This window comes from Monopterus albus, unplaced genomic scaffold (genome assembly GCF_001952655.1).
Source record: "Monopterus albus unplaced genomic scaffold, M_albus_1.0 scaffold273.1, whole genome shotgun sequence".
NCBI classification, from domain to species: Eukaryota; Metazoa; Chordata; class Actinopteri; order Synbranchiformes; family Synbranchidae; genus Monopterus; species Monopterus albus.
This window is the reverse complement of record NW_018128153.1, coordinates 339,469-360,922: the sequence shown is the minus strand read 5'-3', so window position 1 is coordinate 360,922 and position 21,454 is coordinate 339,469. Positions and strand designations below refer to the sequence as shown.

General features: G+C 42.4%; 2 protein-coding genes across 6 annotated transcripts in view; one reads left to right on the top strand and one right to left on the bottom strand.

The window, feature by feature from the left end:
- The window catches only part of LOC109972910 (mitochondrial import inner membrane translocase subunit tim16-like), a 94,829-nt gene extending 84,208 nt beyond the window's left edge, over nt 1–10,621 (top strand). The window contains exons 15-31 of one of the 3 annotated variants that reach the window (XM_020622148.1): nt 169–331; nt 428–603; nt 765–873; nt 996–1,082; nt 1,253–1,395; nt 3,004–3,108; nt 3,736–3,821; nt 3,941–4,082; nt 4,182–4,271; nt 4,445–4,561; nt 4,694–4,829; nt 4,918–5,009; nt 5,213–5,299; nt 8,489–8,573; nt 8,931–9,067; nt 9,685–9,750; nt 10,444–10,621. In XM_020622148.1, the coding sequence (XP_020477804.1) occupies nt 169–331; nt 428–603; nt 765–873; nt 996–1,082; nt 1,253–1,395; nt 3,004–3,108; nt 3,736–3,821; nt 3,941–4,082; nt 4,182–4,271; nt 4,445–4,561; nt 4,694–4,829; nt 4,918–5,009; nt 5,213–5,299; nt 8,489–8,573; nt 8,931–9,067; nt 9,685–9,750; nt 10,444–10,533 (1,911 nt within the window). In that variant the 3' untranslated portion in view covers nt 10,534–10,621. Of the gene's footprint in view, nt 1–168; nt 332–427; nt 604–764; nt 874–995; nt 1,083–1,252; nt 1,396–3,003; nt 3,109–3,735; nt 3,822–3,940; nt 4,083–4,181; nt 4,272–4,444; nt 4,562–4,693; nt 4,830–4,917; nt 5,010–5,212; nt 5,300–5,704; nt 7,537–7,858; nt 7,958–8,488; nt 8,574–8,930; nt 9,068–9,684; nt 9,751–10,443 lie in introns of those variants that run through there. The other 2 variants (XM_020622146.1, XM_020622147.1) reach the window with 2 other exon arrangements.
- A 221-nt stretch (nt 10,622–10,842) lies between these two features.
- Nucleotides 10,843–21,454, bottom strand: part of glis2b (GLIS family zinc finger 2b) — a 28,857-nt gene continuing 18,245 nt past the window's right edge. For all 3 annotated transcript variants that reach the window (XM_020622127.1, XM_020622126.1, XM_020622125.1), the window contains exons 2-7: nt 18,461–18,662; nt 18,212–18,342; nt 16,627–16,764; nt 16,408–16,541; nt 16,195–16,313; nt 10,843–15,945 (exon numbers count right to left, since the gene is read on the bottom strand). In XM_020622127.1, the coding sequence (XP_020477783.1) occupies nt 15,203–15,945; nt 16,195–16,313; nt 16,408–16,541; nt 16,627–16,764; nt 18,212–18,342; nt 18,461–18,638 (1,443 nt within the window). In that variant the 5' untranslated portion in view covers nt 18,639–18,662 and the 3' untranslated portion in view covers nt 10,843–15,202. The remainder of the gene's footprint in view (nt 15,946–16,194; nt 16,314–16,407; nt 16,542–16,626; nt 16,765–18,211; nt 18,343–18,460; nt 18,663–21,454) is intronic.

Genomic DNA, 21,454 nt, shown 5'->3' with positions numbered 1-21,454 from the left:
TAGAAAATTATATTTTACTTTAAAACCAACTAAAAGCTAGATTTCCCAGAAGCATCTCACCATCAAGGTTCCACTGCTTCGCTATCATGAGTTTTGGGACCAGTAGCAATAGTAAAAACTAAAAGTTTTTATGCCTGATAACATTAAAGCCACATTACTGTTCTGCAGGATCCAGCACATGGCTGCTCCACATCCAGTAGTCCTCTGAGCACCCCCAGGAGCAGCAGCGCTGCACCGTCCCGCTCTCCCTCCTCCACCTCCGGTCTCTCCTCAGGCTTCCTCCCCAGCCCCAGTTCCAGCCGGGGCACCAAGGCTATCCAAAGCCTGCTTGGTATGAACACACACACTCCGTCATTATGGCATTTGTCATTTTGTAATAAATTAATTTAGTGGCAAAGTTGTTCATTTAAAATGATCTCTCATCCAGGAACAACCTCCAGGTTTCGTCACATCCAGGGTGCAGTGATGCATCGAGACACACACATCACCAATGTGCGGGGCCTCAACCTGACTACACCTGGTGAGTGTGACGGCTTCTGTGTCAACCGCCAACGTGTGGCAGTGCCCCTCGCCATCTCCGGAGGCCAGATCGCGATCTTTGAGGTAGATATGCTGCTGGAAATTATATTAGCTGTTTATGATTTAAAAAAAACAGTTTATTCTTCATGTCTTTTTTTTTTTTGCCTTGTCCTTTGATTACTTTGGAAAATGAACTGTTGTGTGCTAGATGTTTGTGAGGGATATTTTTCCTCTCCTCTCCTCAGCGCTCTCAGCCAGGCAAGCTACCAGACACAGCCTTGCCCACCATCCAAAACTCTGTAAATGTGGCCGACTTCTCTTGGGATCCCTTTGACACACACCGGCTTGCTGTAGGTGAGTAAAACCACATACCCTGTGTATGTGAGTGTGTGCAGCTGTGTGCTCTTGTCTTCTCACTGTTTATCTTGCATCTGAGCATGATTTAACTTTCTTGTTTCCCTTTCTGTCTATGCTAGCTGGTGATGATGCTAAGATCCGTGTGTGGCAGATACCACAGGGAGGGCTGAAAGAGACCCTGACCGAGCCTGAGCTCATCTTGCAAGGTATGACAGGGCCTGATTTTCAATATGACTACAGTTTAGTTTTCTCTCTAATAGACTTATTGATTGTCAAGTCTGACATATATATATGGATCAGTTTATATAGTTTCATGTATAAGAAGGTAATGATAGTCACATCAGAGTAAAATTAGACACCACTATGCCCCTTGTAGGCCACACGGAAAAGATTTACTCCATCAGGTTCCACCCTCTGGCCAGTGGACTGCTGGTGTCTTCATCCTATGATCTCACAGTCAGACTGTGGAACCTGGAGAGCAGAGAGCAGGTCAAACTCCTCACTGGACACCAGGACCAGGTTAGTGACCACTATCTATATCCTGATCAAATATTTGAACAAGTAACTACTAAATAAATAAAGCATCAATCAGTACTTAGTAACACCTCCTCTGGCAGATATCACAGCTTGCAAACGCTTTTCATAGCCAGCTAAAAGTCTTTCAATTCTTGTACTTGGGATCTTCTCCCATTCTTCCTTGCAAAAGGCTTCTAGTTCTGTAATATTCTTTGGTCGTCTTGCATGCACAGCTCTTTTAAGATCTACCCACAAATTTTCAATGATGTTTAAATCAGGGGACTGTGATGGCCATTCCAAAACCTTCAGCCTGCGTCTCTTGAGGTATTCCATAGTGGATTTCGAGGTATGTTTAGGATCATTGTCCTGTTGTAGAAGCCATCCTCTTTTCAGCTTCAGCTTTTTTACAGATGGTGTGATGTTTGCTTCCAGAATTTGCTGGTATTTAGTGGAATCCATTCTTCCCTCCACCCGTGCAATGTTTCCTGTGCCACTGGCTGCAACACAACCCCAGAGCATGATAGATCCACCCCCATGCTTAATAGTTGGCAAGGTGTTCTTTTCATGAAATGCTGCTCCTTTTTTTCTCCAAACATGCCTTTGCTGATTGTGTCCAAAGAGTTCTATTTTAACTTCATCAGTCCACAGCACTTGTTTCCAAAACGCATCGGGCTTCTGTAGATGTCCTGTTGCATACTTCAGACGTTGGATTTTATGATGGGGACGCAGATAAGGTTTTCTTCTGCTGACTCTTCCATGAAGGCCTTGTCTGTGCAAGCATCGCTGCACAGTGGAACGGTGCACCACCACTCCTGAGTCTGCTAAATCTTCCTGCAGGTTTTTTGCAGTCAAATGGGGGTTTTGATTTGTCTTTCTGACCAGCATACGAGCAGTTCTGTCCGAGAGTTTTCTTGGTCTTCCAGATCTCATCTTGACCTCCACAGTTCCCCTGATCTGCCATCTCTTAATTACATTTCTTACTGTGGAAACTGCAAGCTGACAACGCTTTGCTATCTTCTTGTAGCCTTCTCCTGCATTGTGGGCATCAATAACTTTCATTTTCAGGGTCTTACACAGCTGCTTAGAGGAACCCATGGTTGCTGGGTGTCCACAAGTGTGTGCACAAGGTTTGAAGAGTCAAAGTATTTGTACAGCTTTGAAATTGGCATTTACCAATGACAGCTGTTGCTGTGCATCAGATCTAACGAGCTGATTAAGGTCTGATACCTTGTGAGAGACTTTGAGACTCTGGAACTCTTAGGGTGCCCAAACTTTTGCACCATGCCATAATCATGTTTTTATTTTTTATTTTTGTTCAATTTATGGCATAAGAAGTAACTATGCATCACTGTTTGCAGAAAATATTGTGCATTTTTTCCATTTCCAAGAGAAACTGTGTTAACATCTGTTCAAATAAAAAATCACCAAAATCTGTTATTTATCAAGGGGTGCCTAAACTTTTGCATAAGACTGTATTCTGCTAGTAAAACTATTTGGACACGAGGACGTTTGCTTACAACATAGTGAGGTGAATGCATCAGCTGTACATTTTACAAGTCTCTGACTTTCCTCTTCTTCTGTCTTGCTCCCTCTTTTCTGGATTATATTCAGGTCTTTGGTATGGCATGGAGCCCAGATGGCAAGCTCCTGGCCACAGTGTGCAAAGATGGGAAAGTTCGTATCTATGACCCTCGAAAGTCCACTGCACCTGTGCAGGTATGTACAACACACAAAGGAATATGGTAGGATAGGGCCTTAAAATAGATGAGATTTATCTTTTGGTGTATGCTGTTAAAATGTTAAAACTTAAGGGGAATGGTGGCCTAAAGCTTAGAGAAGTGACCAGAAGGTTTCCACTTAAATCCCTGAACCAGCAGTATTAAATCATGGTGAGACTTCTGGGAAAGCAGCACTTGCCTCTCCATCATCAACACCACTGTGGTGTCCTTAACCCCAACTGCTCCAGTGAAACAACTCATTGACCAGCAGGTCAGACTGTGGTTATACTGGGCACTGTCCAGGTGTAATTGTGTGAATGTGATTAGGAGTTTCTCAGAAAGTTACTGTCACTAAATAAAAGTGTTTAAAAAGGCAGACATAGCTCCAAGTCACAACTCGGCATAACAAAGTCAAAAACTTAGTTAAATACTAACGTTGTAACTAGGAGTCTCCTCTCAGAAGCATGCTAAAATGTTACCTGGTTGATAAACAACCAAAACGTAAAACCAACAGTGAATAAGAATCACTCCAGTTGGAGACAGTGTTGCTTAATTACTTAAAACCATGGTTCTTTAATGTTTCATTAACTAATCTCTTCTACTCACACTTACAATTTTGTTTTAGGAGGGCCCAGGTCCTGAGGGCCCCAGGGGAGCTCGTGTTGTGTGGGTGTGTGAGGGCAAATACCTGCTGGTGTCAGGATTTGACAGGTACTTAACATGACGAGGCATTTTAGTAAAACCAACATAAAACTACTGTATATTGCTACTGCGGCAGTGGGCTGTTCAAAAGAGGAAGTTGTCCACTGACCCTTCTTGTCCCTCTGCAGTCGCAGTGAGAGAGGACTCTACATGTACTCTGCAGACTCCCTGTCCTCTGGAGCCATAGCCAGCACTGGGGTAGACGTCTCCCCTTCCACGCTCATCCCTTTTTATGACCCTGACACTAGTGTGGTCATCCTCACTGGAAAAGTAAGCAAAAAATATATAGTTTTATCAAAATTACAACTGTCCCAAAACAGGGAATAAAAATTAAAATTACATGTAACGTGTGTTTCATTTGTTTTCCAGGGTGACACCCGCGTTCACATTTATGAGTTGGTCCCTGAAGAGCCGTACTTTATTGAATGCAGCAGTTTTAATTCTCCTGAGCCACATAAGGTACTAACCTCTTACTTTCGTTTAATTTGTTCACATTTTAATGTATCAATCAGTCACAGTACATCTGCATACAGATCCAAAGTGAGAGGGTGTTTACAGTGCCCTGCTTAAAACATCTGTAGTCTTTGTAATGCTGTATGGTTTTGACACTTCTGATTATTTCCTGTCTGCAGGGCTTGGCCTTTTTGCCCAAGACAGAGTGCAATGTGCGTGAAGTGGAGATAGCTGTAGCACTAATGCTCACCAAGACAACCATAGAGCCAGTGGCCTTCAAGGTGCCACGGGTCAAGGTGAATCAACTACACCACCTAGAGGACACATTAGAATTCTGCATGCCTTCCCTCGTGATCCTCCTGTAATCGAGTTCCCTTCTCATTCCCTACCATAACTGCCTCCTCTGTGTGTCCACTCTGTGTCTTCAGAAAGAGTTTTTCCAGGATGATGTATACACAGACACAGCAGTCTGGTGGGAACCAGCCATGACCGTCTCTGCTTGGCTGGCTGGCTCCAACGGCCAACACAAGAAGATCAGCCTGAAGCCTAAAGACATGACACCAGGTGCCAATGCTTTTCTCTGCTGTCTATATGTCAGACATGCTCTGGTCTGTTTGTGGTCAGTGTCGTGTATGTGTTCTTTTGTTCTCAGTGAGTGAGGCCCCCAAAGAGGCACCGGTTAGAAAATACCTGCCCTCCTCTGTTTACCTGGAGGAGAAGACTGATGAACAGAAGAAAGAGGAGGTGAGGTCAAACTTAAATACCGTACGATTGTGTTTCTGCTGTGTGTGTGGTCATTTACACAGTTTGTCTTGCATCTAGCATGTGTATTATACACACTGTATGAACCAGGGCACAGTCCGCATGTACAGTAGTAATTGCTGAACTAAAGCAGAAGTATTTTTTCTGATATGTTTAAATACTAAACATGCGTATATGTCACCCAGCTGCTGAGTGCCATGGTGGCTAAGTTGGGGAACATGGACGACCCGCTGCCCCAGGAGTCCTTCCAGGGGGTTGAGGAGGACGAGTGGGTCAGTGAATGTGATGATCTTTATGTGATATGTAGTACAAAACCCCTGTACAATTTAAAGCATTCTACAATATAGTGGCTGTGCCAAAAAAAATACTAATGTGTGTTTTATTTAGTTTTTCTTGAGATTGCTCTTCAACTCACTGTAATTTTAAGCAGTTATGTTGATTTTATCTCTTTTGTTACAAGCACTGAGTTGTCGTTGACTAGAATTTGTTTGATAAATATGGGCCCTTTCAAATTTTTAAGGAGGCTATGAGACTGAAATGAATCAATATTTCATTTTGTTAGTTGTTTTTATTATAATGAACTTAGAATCATTAAAACTAGCAACAAAATTATGAGACAAACCAGGCCAATGGGATATTGAGGTCCATCATCTAACTGTGGCTTCTCTGTCATCCAGGATGACTAGAGGGGATGTCAGTTTGCCTTTGCTTCAGTCATGGTGCCAACACAGAAGACGGATCAGTTCAAGTTCGATGTTACCACTCTTGAGGTGCAACGGTGCCACCCAGGCATCATCTGAGCGATATCAGCTAACATCTCGGCCTGCTGCACACACAAAGAACACGTGAAATAATCTTCAACAAAGTCTATAAATGCCCTGGCTTTGTGTTCTGGGACAAAATTCTCCATCTATCACAGTATCTGTTTCGGTATTGAAAATCATATGTCTTGTTGATGCTGATCAGACCCATGAAATCTTATATGAAAATCATTTTAGCTGGAATCCTTAAATAATTCAAAGGTCACTCTGTAATAATTCTGACTAATTCCTTTTTTAATGGTTAGGTAAACAATATAAATATTTTACCTTGATGAAAATATTTAGACAAACCCACCCTAAAAGGTGATACAAGAAAAATTATAAGTAAATACACATAAATCATTCAGTATATAAGGACAACTCAAAGATTTCTGGTAAACCATTGTCAGCACAATGTGAGTAAAACTGCAGACAATCATAGCAATAATACCGCATGTTTATGCTACATTACCAGTTAACTGTCACTGGATAACACAGACTTAACTACAAGCTACACTGACTACAAACAAATGATGAGTATTTTAGCACAGCATTTTATATGTGGTATGTGGCCACAATACAATCTGAGATGTCCTAATCTGTAATTTTTTTGTTACCGGGATACCAGACTGTGAATTACTGTGTACAAAGTTGTCCATAGTATGTGCACATTTATCCCTACTGGAACATTACTTGGTTTTTCTACTGGCCATGTCATATGATCACACTCAGTCACAATGTGTCTTTGAAAAATTTAATGTTGCAAAAAAAATGAACGAGTGAATAACAAGTGAACAATGTGCATCTGACCTTGTCTTCCTGTTTGGTCAGGTAAAACACACGTGCTTATTGTAATATGTTGAAGCCTTCAGCAGCAAAAACCACACTGAGGATTAAACAGGGTGACCAGTATTCATGTTTGACCATGAACTGGAGTTTCTAATCATAAAAACATTCACAGTTTACTTATCTTTTTTAGAATAAAATGCAATTTTATCATAAATATGCATTTCTTTATTGGTGCCAGTTAGATTGGGTTGAATGTTTTGCTATCTCACAGGTATGTACAGCATATGCAAGAGTTAAAGGTCAATAGAAACAAAATGCTTTTATGCACTGAAAGCCAAACCACCTCCTTTTTGAGTTTTAAGCAGGACCTTTGGATACCTTTACATGGTTCCTTCCTTCTCTTGTTTGCTGGACTGTTTCACTTTCACCTTTGACCCTTGTTGATTTTCAATTTATTTCGGGGATATTCCCACTAAACAAGCTAATTTTCTTACCTAATGTTAACGTGTTAGTAGTCATGGTGTTATTTAGACAGTAGCAGTACAGTATTAATAACTTACAGCGCAGCCATAAGAGCCAGTCTAATTGTAACGGTCTAATCAGGGTTACAGCAATATCATCAGTCTTGGACCGACTGAGTTTGTTTACAACCTCTGATGGACTGAGACCATCTGATACAGCCATGCATGATTGTGTTGTACACATGAACTGCTGATGTTAGGTGTTTGTGCGATGTATACTGTATGTAATTGTAATTCTTAAATGCCATACTATGTAATATTTGGGTTGGATTAACTTGCCTTTCTTTTTTACAGTGAGTAAAGCTTTTTTTCATCTTACTTGAGTAAATGGTTTGTAGTTTTTTAGTATTGTCTTGTAAATGCCTTTTAAATGTATTACTTACTTGTCTTTGTGTGATTAGGTGACCATGTGACAGTGTGTATATGTGTATCTGTCTATCTATAGCTAGCTAACTGTCTCACTCATTTTAGTGTGTGTGTGTGTGTGTGTGTGTTGCATATATATTATAATGCAGTAATTTTACTGTGTAAATCAATCCATTTATTATCTATACCACTTATAAATAAAGGATAGATAAAGACTAACATTATTTTAACCACATTTGCTGGCACACTACCTGTTAGCCAGCGGCGGGGGAAACCCTGCAGTTTCCCTTCCCTGCCAGTAGGTGTCAGTAGTCGAAATACCAGCGTCCACCAGATTTTTCTCATATTTTGAATTGTTGGCTCTTTCTTGACCTCTGACCCTGATATAACCTTCACTGTTATACATGTGTGAAAACAGCACGCACAGCTTTTGGAAAGTATATCATATAAAATGGTAAGAGTACATTTTGTAGTACGTGTGCTTATGTTCTCAGAGTTATAACTAGTGAGTCAGCGTAGAGATGTAATGTTATTTAGCATTAGCTGGATTAGCTGTGTACTTGTCGCAGTTGTTAAGCCTTCTCTTCTTCACTGGGGCTGTATTAGGTAGTTTGATATAGCTATCTTAGGTACCAGAATGTTAGCTAATGTATGTGTAAAGAGGACGGAGGGGCTTGTGTAAACGCTGTCACACTGTTGACAGCTTGAATGGGGATGCAGGTTTACATCCACCGGTCTGAAAATCAGTTAAACCTTATTTTTTAAACGCATTCAGTTCTCTGTAATGTAACTTGTTAAAACTTGGACCTTTTTTTTCTTCTTTTTTTAAGTTATAAAATGACAATAACATACATGTGCCACGGGTTAAGGGGTACGTAAATCAGAAGGGGGAAGATAAACAAGCAAACGCCAAACAGTACGTCTTTGTGTAGTAAATAAGTATGTCTTAGATTTGTAATTTATTCTTGTCCCTTTGGTGCTGCAGGCTAAATATCTTGCACAGATCATTGTGATGGGAGCACAGGTGGTGGGACGTGCGTTTGCTCGCGCCTTACAACAAGAATATGCAGGTATGATCATGTCTGTAACACACAAACATTGTAAACCTAGCATGTAAATGGCTTAAATAAGATTGGTGAAGTCATTTATCAAGCAGAAATGCAAATAATTTATATGTTTGTGCTTCTAAACTGAATATTTAGATGCATTCTCTGTATCATTGTAAACTGAGTCTTTGTTTTGAGGCAATGATCAGACATTTTCAGCGTTTGAGTACAATTTTATAGACTAAAAGCACAAAATTATTGACGGGTCAGTTAATATTTAAAAAGTTATTTAAGCAAGGGTTGGGTGATGTGGCAACAAAGGGGCCCTTTTGCAGCACTATGAGGTCCCAACACTTGTCTGCATTATATCTTACCTCACAGCGAGTCAAGCAGCCGCGCGGGCCAGGGGCAGAACCGGCCAGCAGTCAGCGGCAGCCTCCAGCATCACCGGAATGACCCTACAAGAGGCGCAGCAAATCCTCAATGTCTCCACACTAACCCCTGAGGAAATTCAAAAGGTTCAAGAACACTCTTTGCCTCGTTTAGGGCTTTTTAGTGGATAAAGTGTTGGCACTGGGCTGCAGAGCTATTAACATTCACAGGATTTTATGTTCACTGTAGCCTACATGTTCTACAGTGAGCTGTGCCCATAACCTGCTGCTCTGTCTGCATTATTAGAGACATTGTTTTGTTCCTTATGCTACAAACTGTAACTCTTTAGTTCCAGAAGTAAGGGAAACAGATTTGTAGCTTCTTGATAATTGCTTCCCAAGGATTTTCCAAACTCAGTCTGTCTTTTAACTATGAAACACTAATGTCCTTTAGACATTAGTGTTGTCGTTGGAAAATATTATCAAGGCTAGTCCTATATTTATAAAACTCTGTCTAAACTTTGTCAAGCTGTAAAGTCCATATCCAAGATTTTGCTGCTTTGTGAGTTAATATCATCAAATTGATGTGACATGATGCTTGATTTTGGTGTTACTTGACTATTTGTCAACATTTTCAACCTTGGTTTACCTTCTGCTGTAACAGTGATCAGAAAATGTGTGTGTATGTGTCCTGTTGTTGCTGTTGTGCTGAAGATTGTATGATGTTACTTTAATGCTAACACTAATGGGTTTCTCTCTTCCAGAAGTATGAACACCTTTTCAAAGTCAATGACAAGTCAGCGGGCGGTTCATTTTACCTACAATCAAAAGTAAGTAATCTGTATCTTATGACACAAGATGTTTCACTTTTTTGTTTTCTAAGTAGATGTTGCCACATACTAAATTTGTCTGGGTCAACATGTAAAACAAATCCCTCATCTTTGTCAGTGTTTACCCTGTTAACCCTGCAGACCAGGTGACCAAACCATGATGTTAAGTTAAAGGTTGGCACACACTGAGTTTAGTAGACTTGTCTCCTGTCTCCTAAAAGACCATTTAGTACAATACAGGTTCATTGTGAAAAACTGTTCACTGCGGCCTGTTTATCTGTGTTATTGTCATTTTGCATTTTCTTTATCTTCAGTGTTTTCATGCTTTTTACAAAATGTCATGGTTTTGTGGTGCCAATCCCGATGAGATATATAAATACAAATTTGGAGCATGTGCTGCTGGTAACAGTGATACTCAACGGTGCTCTTAGTCACTCTGTTTGCTTGTTTTACTCATCTCATCCAAACTGGTCCTCTTTTTGTCATTGTGTCTGTGCTAAATGTCAAGCTGTGACTGAGCGTGTAGGAGGAATCAACTCGGAACTGAGTTGTGTCTGAAGTGAAATTTTTACCATTTTTATCTCCCACCAATTCTTCTGTGCTCTTAATGAACTATTATGTTATTTTAAAAATGTCTCCCTTTCTCTCAGCTGTTGTCATTATTATTATCATCATGTGTGTGTTTGTATGTAGGTGGTGCGGGCTAAAGAGCGTCTAGATGAGGAACTAAGTATTCAGTCGCAACAAGAAAAGCAGCAGTCACAACAGAACACAGAAACATGAAGTATAAAACGATGCTTGCCCTGTTGCTCCTCTCCCCATCCTATGTAAATTATAACCCAATAAAAACCTCCTTTTTTTGTCTACTCTTGATTTTGTGACTTTTTGTGGACAATGTCATAAGACAGAGAAGCACTTAATATGGTTTGCAAAGATCCGTTTTCAAGTACTAGTGTTGATGCCAGCACGTTAGTTTAGTGGGGCAGAATCACATCTGCCTGACTTCTTTGTTAACAATCATGTTTCTCTAATTTGTTTTAATTGTATATTGTAGCAGAAATGAAAAACTCGAAGTATCAAATGCAACTTTATTAAACAGTTTTGTTTTCATTGACATTATTATCAATATCGTAATAAAATTCCTCTAAAACAGGAGAACACCACTATGTTGTACCAATTGGAGACGTTTACAACTCTAAAATTCTGCATGTTCAACCACAGAACATGATGCCAGGAAAAATATATTTTCATATAATCTTTTTTTCATATAGTGTATAACTTCTATTTTTGAACCTATAATAAAAAGGCACTTGGAAAAATTAAAATACTGACATATCTCACAAATGTGCAAAAAACAGAACTTGGAACAGGCCTGGCATGGCCTTAGTCTTATCATTAACCCTTTGTGCAACTCTGTGGCGCTTCAGTCAGTGACATGTCTTTACAATGACACTGCCCTGGCTAGCTAGCGCAGATTTTGTGCCCCAGATTTCTGTTCTACTTGTCATATCAATAAGTGAAGGTGACTTTAAAATCTCCAGGAACAAGTACCGCTGTTATAAGGCCAAAAAAAAAAAAAGACTTTCAACTCAGGCAATTTTATCAGCTGAGAATAATTTTACATTTTTACTTGTTCCTAAACAACTGAAGAATAACTAAAAGTATGTGTACATGATATAGGGGGAACAAAAGTGCAGCTTGTTACAGACTGAGCTCAGAGGGTTAATGGATCATACAGCGTATTTAATATTTAAAGGATGTGGACCTCGGAAAGGTCCGTGTCATATTATTCAGCTTTTTGCCGCTGTGCTGAGTCTGTTCCTGGCTTCAACCAGCAGAGGAAAGAGACAGACGGAGGAGGAGGAGGGGGGAACCGCAGCATCTGTGGGTTGTACTGTTGCCACGGAAACCATGTCTAGCCTATTTAACACCTGTTTCTGATGACATCACATGCCAGAATTGTCCACTCACAAGAGATTCTCTTCAATACCCAGCCTGGACCCAGAGACAGGCCGCTGGCATGAGTGAGGGAGGCAGAGTGTGTTTGAAATGATGATCACTAAGAATTACTGAGGCAGAAACACAGGTGTGCAGTTCTTCTCTGCTGGGAATTGTTGTGGACCCTGTCTGTGGTCCTCAGTCAGGGAAGATTGTATTTGCTTTTGTTTGCCTGTTTCCCCCATCTCTATTAAAAAGCTTTGTGGCTGGGAGGTGGGGGAGTTGAGCCATTTGGGCTTAATCTATAAGAAAGAAAAGAGAGAAAACCCAGAGGGCAGGCAGAGTTCAGTGGCCTAGTTTTCTGTAGGCTGGTGCGCCTGTGAGTGGCCACCACACTGGGCGCAGCCAGTGACTTCAGAGCTGAGAGGGTCATTTGCTGGGTAGGTGGCCAGATAGAGGGCGGCTACACAGTGCAGCTATCATCTGCCTCTTTTCCTATGCTGGCACACAGCCTCTCCCGTCATCTCTCTCTATCCCCTCTCCATTCATTTATTCATTCAGCCAATCCTGTCTCTCTTTGCTCTCACACTCTCCCAGTGCTGCCTGCCATTTTGCAGTCAAAAGTTATTTCTCTATGCTTTATTTGACTGTGAAAACTAAACTTCACAACAAAGGGAGCAGAGTTTGCAAATTTATTTGAACCCCAATTTAATCCCAAGGTATTTTACTGTTAGGACACTAAGTACAGAAATACACTGTATATACCCATACATGAACATATTCTTAACAGATCAATTTAATAGGGAGGAATGTCATTTGATCCACCATACTGGCCCATTAGAGCAGTGGTTTCCAGAAGGGATCACAACCCCTTAGAATAAAGCAATAAACCCACATTGTTTCACTTTAAGGTAAGCATCAGTATTTCACAAGAAACAGGCCTACAAGCCTACAGCTGTGCTAGCAGCTCCGTGAGGCTGTATTTGTTGCACAGCTGTGTTTTGAGCCAAATACGAACATAAGCACGCTCACATGCTCACAGTGAAAATGCAATATGTTTAGCAGGTAATATTTATCTGATTCACCAACTTAATTTAGTGAATTAGCATGCCGATGTTTGTTAATTAGCACTAAACACAAAGTTTGGCTGAGGCTGAAGGGAATGTCTTTAGTTTTGCAGTTATTTGGTCATAATGCAAAGCAATGCACAAATTTAAATTCAGACCCAGTGGTAGTGCTAGATGAAAACTTGAGGGTTCACTAAAGTTATTACAGTTAATCCTGAGGGGGGCAAAAATGTTTCTGCAAAATTTCACAGAAATCCATCCAACAGTTGATGAGATAATTCACTTAAAACCAAAACAAAAGTCATCCTCAGAGTGGCACTTTAAAATTTAGGGCCCAACCAAAGTCAGTAGGATTCATTCTTTGAGGACCATGAATGTCTGTGGAAAACTTCATGCTAATCCACACTATCACTGTTGAGATATTTCTGTCTAGACCAATAGGCTGACCAACCCCCAGCCTGGGAACCGCTGCCCTGGACGACCACCCAAACCTCTTCCTCTAGTCAGCCAAAAGACTCACCCTCGACAGCAGAAAGCTGACTGCAAAGCAGCCACTGCTGAACACAAGAAGCAACTTCAACATCAGATTAAATGTCTCGTCTGAACAGCAAAAAATAATGACAAACATATAAAACAGCAATAACTGATTATTTCTAAGACAGAGATGGAAACGTAAGGCCACCAACATAAGCAGATGAAGAGAGATGGAGGAGCAAAAAGAGAGGACAATTGAGTCTCTTGAGGGAATGTTCCTTGTGTTATGATGATCCTCTCCTGCTCCCCTACCTCTCCTCCGTGGAGACAGCAGTCAACATCATACATGCATTAGCACTGAGCAATACAATCCTAGAAGGACCCCACAGCGCAACTGACCCTTAGAGAAAAATTGGGTAAGAGCAAACTAGTTTATAAAAATACCATGACTTGGCAGTAACATTTTGTAAAACATGTAAGAAGTTTCTGATAAGTGCATGTTGACTGCTTAATCGAACCATGAGAAAAGTTTCCCCAGAAGTCAAATGTGTCGTGTTTGCCCTTTTGGACAGAGTAAAATGAGGCAGTTTGCAATAGTGTGGCTTTCTAGTCAGTCCAGCTGTATGTGGCACTGAGTGCGTCACACCACCCTCTGAAGCACAGCACATAAAACCCATTCTTCCCTCTCCAGGTATTTTTGGCACAGCATAAGACTTGGGACAAAACTTCAACCGACAAAGCTTAGTTTGGGTTTTTGACTGGGTGACCACCTGTTTCTCACAGATGGTTTTGTGTCTGATGACGTTTTGTGTCTTAATAAATACAAGACACTTGTGTTTTTCAGCACAGTGTCCCTTTCATGCCCAAACTGGCTGTGCTTATTCGCTTACGGGAAAATCCAGGAGCAAAACAGTGCTAGTTCTATAAATTCCGAGGGGGATGGTAGTATTGTGTACAACCAAAGGGGGGAGCCAGACAGGCCAGTGCTTGAATTTCACTTGTGTAAAATGATTGGTCATTGTCAGGTGATGCAACACCATTTGTCTGTAAGTCCTCAGATTGCTCTGTGCTCTAAAAGCCCCTTGTCTGCACGCCTGGCACACATCCTAGTGGACTAAGCTGGTCCATATTAGTTACCCTCCCCGAACTGGGGACAGATTGTCAAAAGTGCTCTCTCCCAGTTTATGTTGCACTGAGGAAGCCAAGAGAATAGCAGCAGTTTTGAGGTTTCAACACAATTACTACTTTACATTATTAAGTTTTGTGTTTAATTGAACTGTCTCAGAGATGAAGCTGCAGCTATTTCCTGCACAAATCCAAGACAGTTTGAGTTCACTTGCTTTGGTATGGCAAGCTTGTCTGAGTCACATTAATCACAGTAGCCTGTGAAAAATAGGTCATAACTTTAAAGTCAGCTGTGTAGAATCTCACTAATATGTGCATGTTTGCCTAACTGTGAGTGCGTCATTCGGTTTCACGGTGTATCTGTCTCACTGCTAAGCGGGAGGCACACTGTTGACGAAGTACACTGATATAAATATTTATCAATGAATCAGGACTTTTGTAAAAACACAGAGCACTAAGACTGTCATGTTCATGGTCCCTGTCCACAAAAACAAGCAAACATGAATGAGTCGAGTATAAAATAAACAAGAAGCCTGCTGGCAGGTCTTGTGATAGAAATTCCAAACCATGCATGTTCCTGAACAGAGTTCTAGGGCCCCTTGGTTTCCCAACATTAAAAGAGGCTTGCGTTGTATTCTTAGTTCTTGTGAGGTTTCGTGTTACTGTATCTATTGTTTTCTTGATTGAAGTTTTGATAAGTTTCTCTGTCGTTTTATCCCGTTCCACCTTCCTCGGAAATGATTGTGCAAGACAATCCCTATCAGCTTTGAAAGCCCATCCCCACAGTATGGTGTTCACCATCCCACCCAACCCCCTGAGCTCTTCTGGAATGTGTGTGTATGCGTGTATCAGTTGACCACAGCTGGTTTGAGCACCACGGTGCCTGGGGGGATGACCACCCAGGACAAGGGATCATGAGACCCTCCAGTGGAGAGATTCAGGACACCTCCATTCACCTCATTCTCGGCTTCTTCCCCCCGGTTCTTCTTGCTTTGCTGGCCCTGAGCCCTGTGCTCAGACATGGCTCCCAGCACGGGCACCATTGGCAGGCCCAGAGCTGAGGAGGTGAATGCCGGGGAGAGCAGAGAGGACTTGGCCAAGCCCAGTGGGGAGCCATTGAAGGACAGGATGGGTGTGCTTCCCAGGCTGCCTGGAGGTGAGTTAGGGCAACCCAGAGTGCTGAGGTCCAGGGGCCGAGGACTGAGGGGGGACAGGGGCAGAGCACCACTCAGGCCCTGGAGAGCATGGCCTCCCAGGAGAGCAGCTGCTGCCCCTGGGATGATGATGTGAGCTCCGCTTACATAGGACAGCTCTGAATCCTTCCCCCCTCCACTAGCAAGCCCTCCACTCTGGCTGCCTTTAAGGAGGGGGCCCACCCCACCTGAGCTGCCCTGCTCCTGCACCACAAAGTGGCCATGGGCTTTGATGTGCTTGCGGAGAGAGCTGGGGTCTGTGTAGCGCTTCAGGCAGCCCACCATCTTGCAGTAATAGGGCTTGTCTACATAGTGTGTGCGTGTGTGTTTGAAGCGGTCGCTGGAGTTGGAGTAGCGTTTGTTGCAACCCTCGTACGGACAAATGTAGGGCTTTTCACCTGCAGGGGAGAGAGGGTTGAGATGTTTTGTCCAAAATGAATAAAAGATAAATTAGGCATTGCATCTCATATCCAAGGATCATGATCCCCCAACCACATAAAGATTTAAAGCTCTACATCAGTGTTCATTTTAAAGCTACTCATGCATAACTACAATTAGATGTTTTCACATGATGCTTCAACAATGGTTTACAACTGTTTGTTATTTGTGTTTTGTAACACACTGGGTGTAGCACCACCACCACCGACCTGTGTGTGAGCGGTTGTGTATCTTGAGGTTCTCCAGACGTGAGAAGCTCTTGTTGCATGTGGGACAGCGGTGGGGCTTCTCATTAGTGTGAGTGCGGATGTGTATGAGCATCTTGTACCTGCAGTCAGAAGAAAAACAAGCTCATTATATCAGCTTACTCTTGAATTCTCTTTATAAACACTTTGTAAATCATGTATGATTTTTTTTTTCACCTAGCATTGAAACCCCTCCCTTTGCGAGCACAGCCCTCCCAGTGGCAGCAGTACCCAGAATCCTTCTCAGGCTTAACATGGAAGTCATTGACATGGTCAACCAGGTCTTGCAGAGAGTCAAAGAGCAGATGGCACTGGAGGACGGCAAACATTAAGTATTTCAAAACGAGATCTGATCCTAGTTCAGCTGTAACAGTAAAATAAAATAGGTTTCCTTACCTTCCTCCAGTGGCAGGCCAGTTGTTCATCTGCTGACAGGTCGGGAGAGACTCTCTTATCGCTTGTCTGGCCGATGAACATGGAGGACGGCAGGTGAAGTCCCGCCCCAGCTCCGATTGGCACAAAAAACTGAAAGGCCTGCGAGATGTGAGAATTCTGATTAACAAAAGGGCCAAAAAAAAAGGGAATAAGAGCAAATGAGGTTCATCTTCCTTCTGAACCACTAAGAGGCACTGTAATGTTATTGTAGTTCATGTTTGCTGTAATGTGTGCCTGAAACGCATCAAAATTAAATATATGGGTCCTTTTTATGGTCTCACAGGACAACAAATGGATCAAAATAGCATAACCAATGCAAAACCCGCCTTTGTAGCTGGCAGTATGAGCTTTGATGGTTAGATAGCACATTACAGATCACATCATTGAGAACACAGGAGTCATAGACGACTGGTGTCCATGGTGATGTGCAAATGGTTTACAAGGTGCAGAGACACAAACTCCTGCTTTTGGGAATGGAGTACAGAACTGTTCATCTTCCTTTTGTTCTTTAAAAATCCCCTCTACTTTTTCTCTTGTAGTGACCTGCTGCATGCTATCCCTACATTGCTGAGCTAATGCACTGGCTCACACGCACAGTGTTACCTAGCTCACGCAGAAAACAGACAAGCCTTGATTAAATGATGAAATTAGAATAAGGGACACATGCTCAGAGTATAAACGTCCCTACTCTTATGAGGGTTCAACTGAGAGGGAATTGGATTAGGCAGCATGAGGTCTGCATGGTTATAACTAAATCTAAATCTAAATCTGATTACACATGTACACACACACACACACCATGGCAGTAGGACCACTGAGTGCAAGTTGCTCAGACAGAAGCACTTGCTGAGGAGACAAGAGGTGTTTGATAAGAGCTGACCACCCCCCACACCCACACAGGTTCCTGCCCCTTGCATAGGTAGCCTGATTCTCTTAAATGACACAACCCGATGTTCAAGGTTCAAAGTTCAAAGTGTTTATTGTCATATGCACAGTAAGGAAACATGTTTCCCTGCACAATGAAAGAGTGAAATATAAAGCAGATAAATAGTAGCACAAAATCTAAAGGCACTTTAAACAACGAGTGAAAAGAAATATAATAAGAACACAATAAGAGATAATGTATGCTACATCGGAGCTGTATGTGCAATAGTCAGCAGTGGGTGTGCAACTGAGCTTGTAAACAGTACAGGTGGAATTACATGAAGTACTGTCATGTTGTTCCTGATTTGCTGAAAGACCATGTTTATTCTTTCAACAGCACAGAAATGAATGAAGAGAAAGGAAGGGGGAGATGACAGAGGTATTGTTGGGCACAATAAAAGCTGGTAAAAGCTAAGGCAGAACACCTGTACTGGCATCTTTCTATGGTTGTGTGGACAAATGTTAATTTGAAACCATCTTTATGAACATTTTGGTCCTTACAACTTCCAAGTGCTGTTTGAAGGTTAAGACTTAGAATTAGGTTTAGGTTATGGTTAGGATAAGGGCTAGGAAGGCCAACATCTGTGCAGATGTGTGTGTATTTGAGCTTCATCATACTCACCCCTGAGGGGACGTAGTTGCCGTTGGTCATTTCTGGAGAACTGGGGGTGTGGCGGGACGATGGAGACATGCTCAGGTCCACCGCAGGGGGGGTAGGGGTGTCTGTTCGATCCTGGGGGACCGCCTGCCCTCCTGACATCATATATACACACACCCAGTAAGAGGACCTCTCACTGCAGGGACACTGCTTTTACATTCTCCCCTTTTCTCAAACACACTTGTGTTTTGTTTTCATTGCAGTGTGACCTACCTGTGGGAGGAGAATCTGGTGAAGCTGGCTCTATGACTGCAGTGCCATCATCTGCCATGCGGAGCTGCCGAGCCCGCTTGGGGTGCAGTAGAGAGAAGGGGGCCGAACACACACCTCTGTCCCACCCAGTGGACCGCCGGGGGAGCTTAAGGTCCAAGGGCTCGTCTAGGGACAGCATGACAACAACCCACCAACCTCCCACCTGCACAAACATCCAGTCACAGGGTCAGAGTTGGCCCAAGTGGGGTCATGGTAGGATAACTTAGTTTTGATATAAACACATACAAGAAATGCTGCATTCCAGCAGGAAACAGTGATAGACTGCAGAAGACAGTCTCACACCGGCAGTATTTCCCACATGAATGTTTTTAAAAGTATGGCATATTCCACAACCCCACTGGGTAAGAAATACCCTCCAACAATGGTAAACATTCTACAATCGTAAGGTGAAACAGTGAGTAAGCCAAAGAAAAATAAACAAATGCGCACACATGTAGAGATTTTAGTGACACCCCCCCTTCTTTTTCCCTGCTGACCTTTACTCACACACCTCATGAGAAATGTCTATAATCCAATCCAGATGGTCACTGTTAGCCGTCCTTTACCCCGCCCCTTGACCAGTCACTAGCCCTGTAACATCACCCTCCACCCCAGCAAACTCTCACCCCCACAGCATGCACCAACAGACTCCACAGCCCCACCAGCAACCCCCCAGGACTTCAAGTCCAGCTGCAGTCACTCCATCCACCTCCTCCCTCCTCTAAACACACTGACCTCTGGACCCAGCCTGAGGGCTATGGCTAGGGTGCTTCATCTCGCTGACCTTTTGAGTTCCTCAGCCACCAGACTGACCCAACATCACCATTTTGTACGATGCAACAAATTTAGCAAACACAAACACAGAGATAAACAAGTATAGACTTTCACTCAAGCCAAATGTAAATAAATGCTGAGTCTATTCTTCACCCAGAGTTTGCTTCACACATAGACAGCAGTGCTAGTACAGTGCTGATTGTTTATAGCTAAGCTCTCCATTCAACTTACACCTTCTCACCAGGCTCAAACACACACACACACACACACTATCTTCCATGTAAACACGCAGACAGAAACAGTTGCAGAGTGTCCTATATTCCTGCTCAGGTTCATGTAGAACACCTCCCAGTGTGCATGTGATGCACACACAGTCACACTTACAAAAACACTCACACAAGTAATTAACCAACCTGTAATTTTCAGCAAATTCATCCTTCCTCTCTCTCCCTCACACACACCAGCACACACTCACAGAAGCCACAGTTGGTAGTGAATGTGGGCTTTGAGAGTGACTGGCCAGGGGCCACATGAGAGGCCCTTGTGTCTGGGAGGCACAGGACAGAAGTCACTAGGTTCACCAGCCCAACAAGGGATGGCCACCAGCTCACACGTACACACTCATATAGCACACAGCCAGCAGGGGCGTAGATTCCCTCAGCCATGGATAAGATGTTCATATAAAACAGAGTAACATACTGTATGAACATGCACCCAAGCCGCGCTCACATGCGCATAAAGAAACATCTTAGAACAAATAACCTTTGGTTTTTAATCTGATTACAATCTACTGATAAGCACATGACCTCAGGTCCTGTTTGACGGGCACTTTAGAATGACTTAGCACTGCAATGTCAGGGATAACCCCACAGAAGCACACCTTATGTTAGGAGTAGGGCATTTATCAGAATTAGGAAAGTTACAACCAGTCAGTAACAAAATCAAATAGGTTTCAAAACTACATTGGAATCATAAGAAGAAGAGGAGGAGAGGAGGACAGATTAGAGCAAACACTTTCAATGTACACATGTAGGTTAAGACTGACTGGTGAACACATGTGAACGTCTCCTTTAAATAAGTTTGACATTTAACAGCTACACTAAAGCCCACTTGTGTTTACACTGGCTCTTGGGGGAGTATGTGTCTAATAATGTCTCCATTGTCCTAGATTTTTCTGTTACACCTATACAGGCTGTTAAACAAACGGATTTAACAACATCAGTATTGCAGATTACTCCTTGACATGTACTAAATGAATCATTTCTATTAGTTAAACCCAGCTCCGTTGTGTAAAGGAGGAGAACTAATGACTGATTTGACCACAGAGAGTTTGTTATGTGGGCATACACATCTTTAGCTGTGAAAATAAACATGTTTAGATCTGTCAGACTGGATATGATCCTCATTCAGAATGAGTCATGGTTAATCCCACATCCCGCTCTGACTCCTGTGGACAAGGTGAATATGACTAACTTACTGTAACCCCCAACCCTGCCAAGAGTTTGGGCTTTCATGTTTGGTTAAAGTAGCAGAAAATCTCCTGAAATCCACTTTAAAAGAGTAAAAAGCCTTACCCTGAGGCACAGACCAGGGATCAGCTGGCCCTTTCTACAAATCCTACTCTCATCCACTGCAGGGACAAACAGCATATTGGCCCCCCATCACTGTTATAATCCATTGTAAACACAATGAGAAATAGATATGGAACTTCTGGAGCCATAAAACTCAGAATATAAAACAATTTGGCCCCTGTCACTGTAGGACAGGCTGAGAGTCCAGGGGTCTCCACACACAAAAGTACTTCTCTGACAGCTGCTCCAAGCACAAACCAGTGCTATATCTCTATAACGGACTGTATAGCTCATCTTTTTCAAGTATTATGCAGACTTCTCCATGGGAAATCGCATAGTATGATTTTTAAAGAATTTATTTGTCTTGCACTGTTGAGCATAAGTATTTGAACACCTGAGAAAATCAGTGTTAATATTTGGTACAGAAACTTTTGTTTGCAATTACAGAGGTCAAACGTTTCCTGTAGTTCTTGACCAGGTTTGCACACACTGCAACAGGGATTTTGGCCCACTCCTCCACACAGATCTCCTCTAGATCTGTCAGGTTTTGGGGCTGTCGCTGAGCAACGCGGAGTTTAAGCTCCCTCCAAAGATGTTCTATTGGATTGAG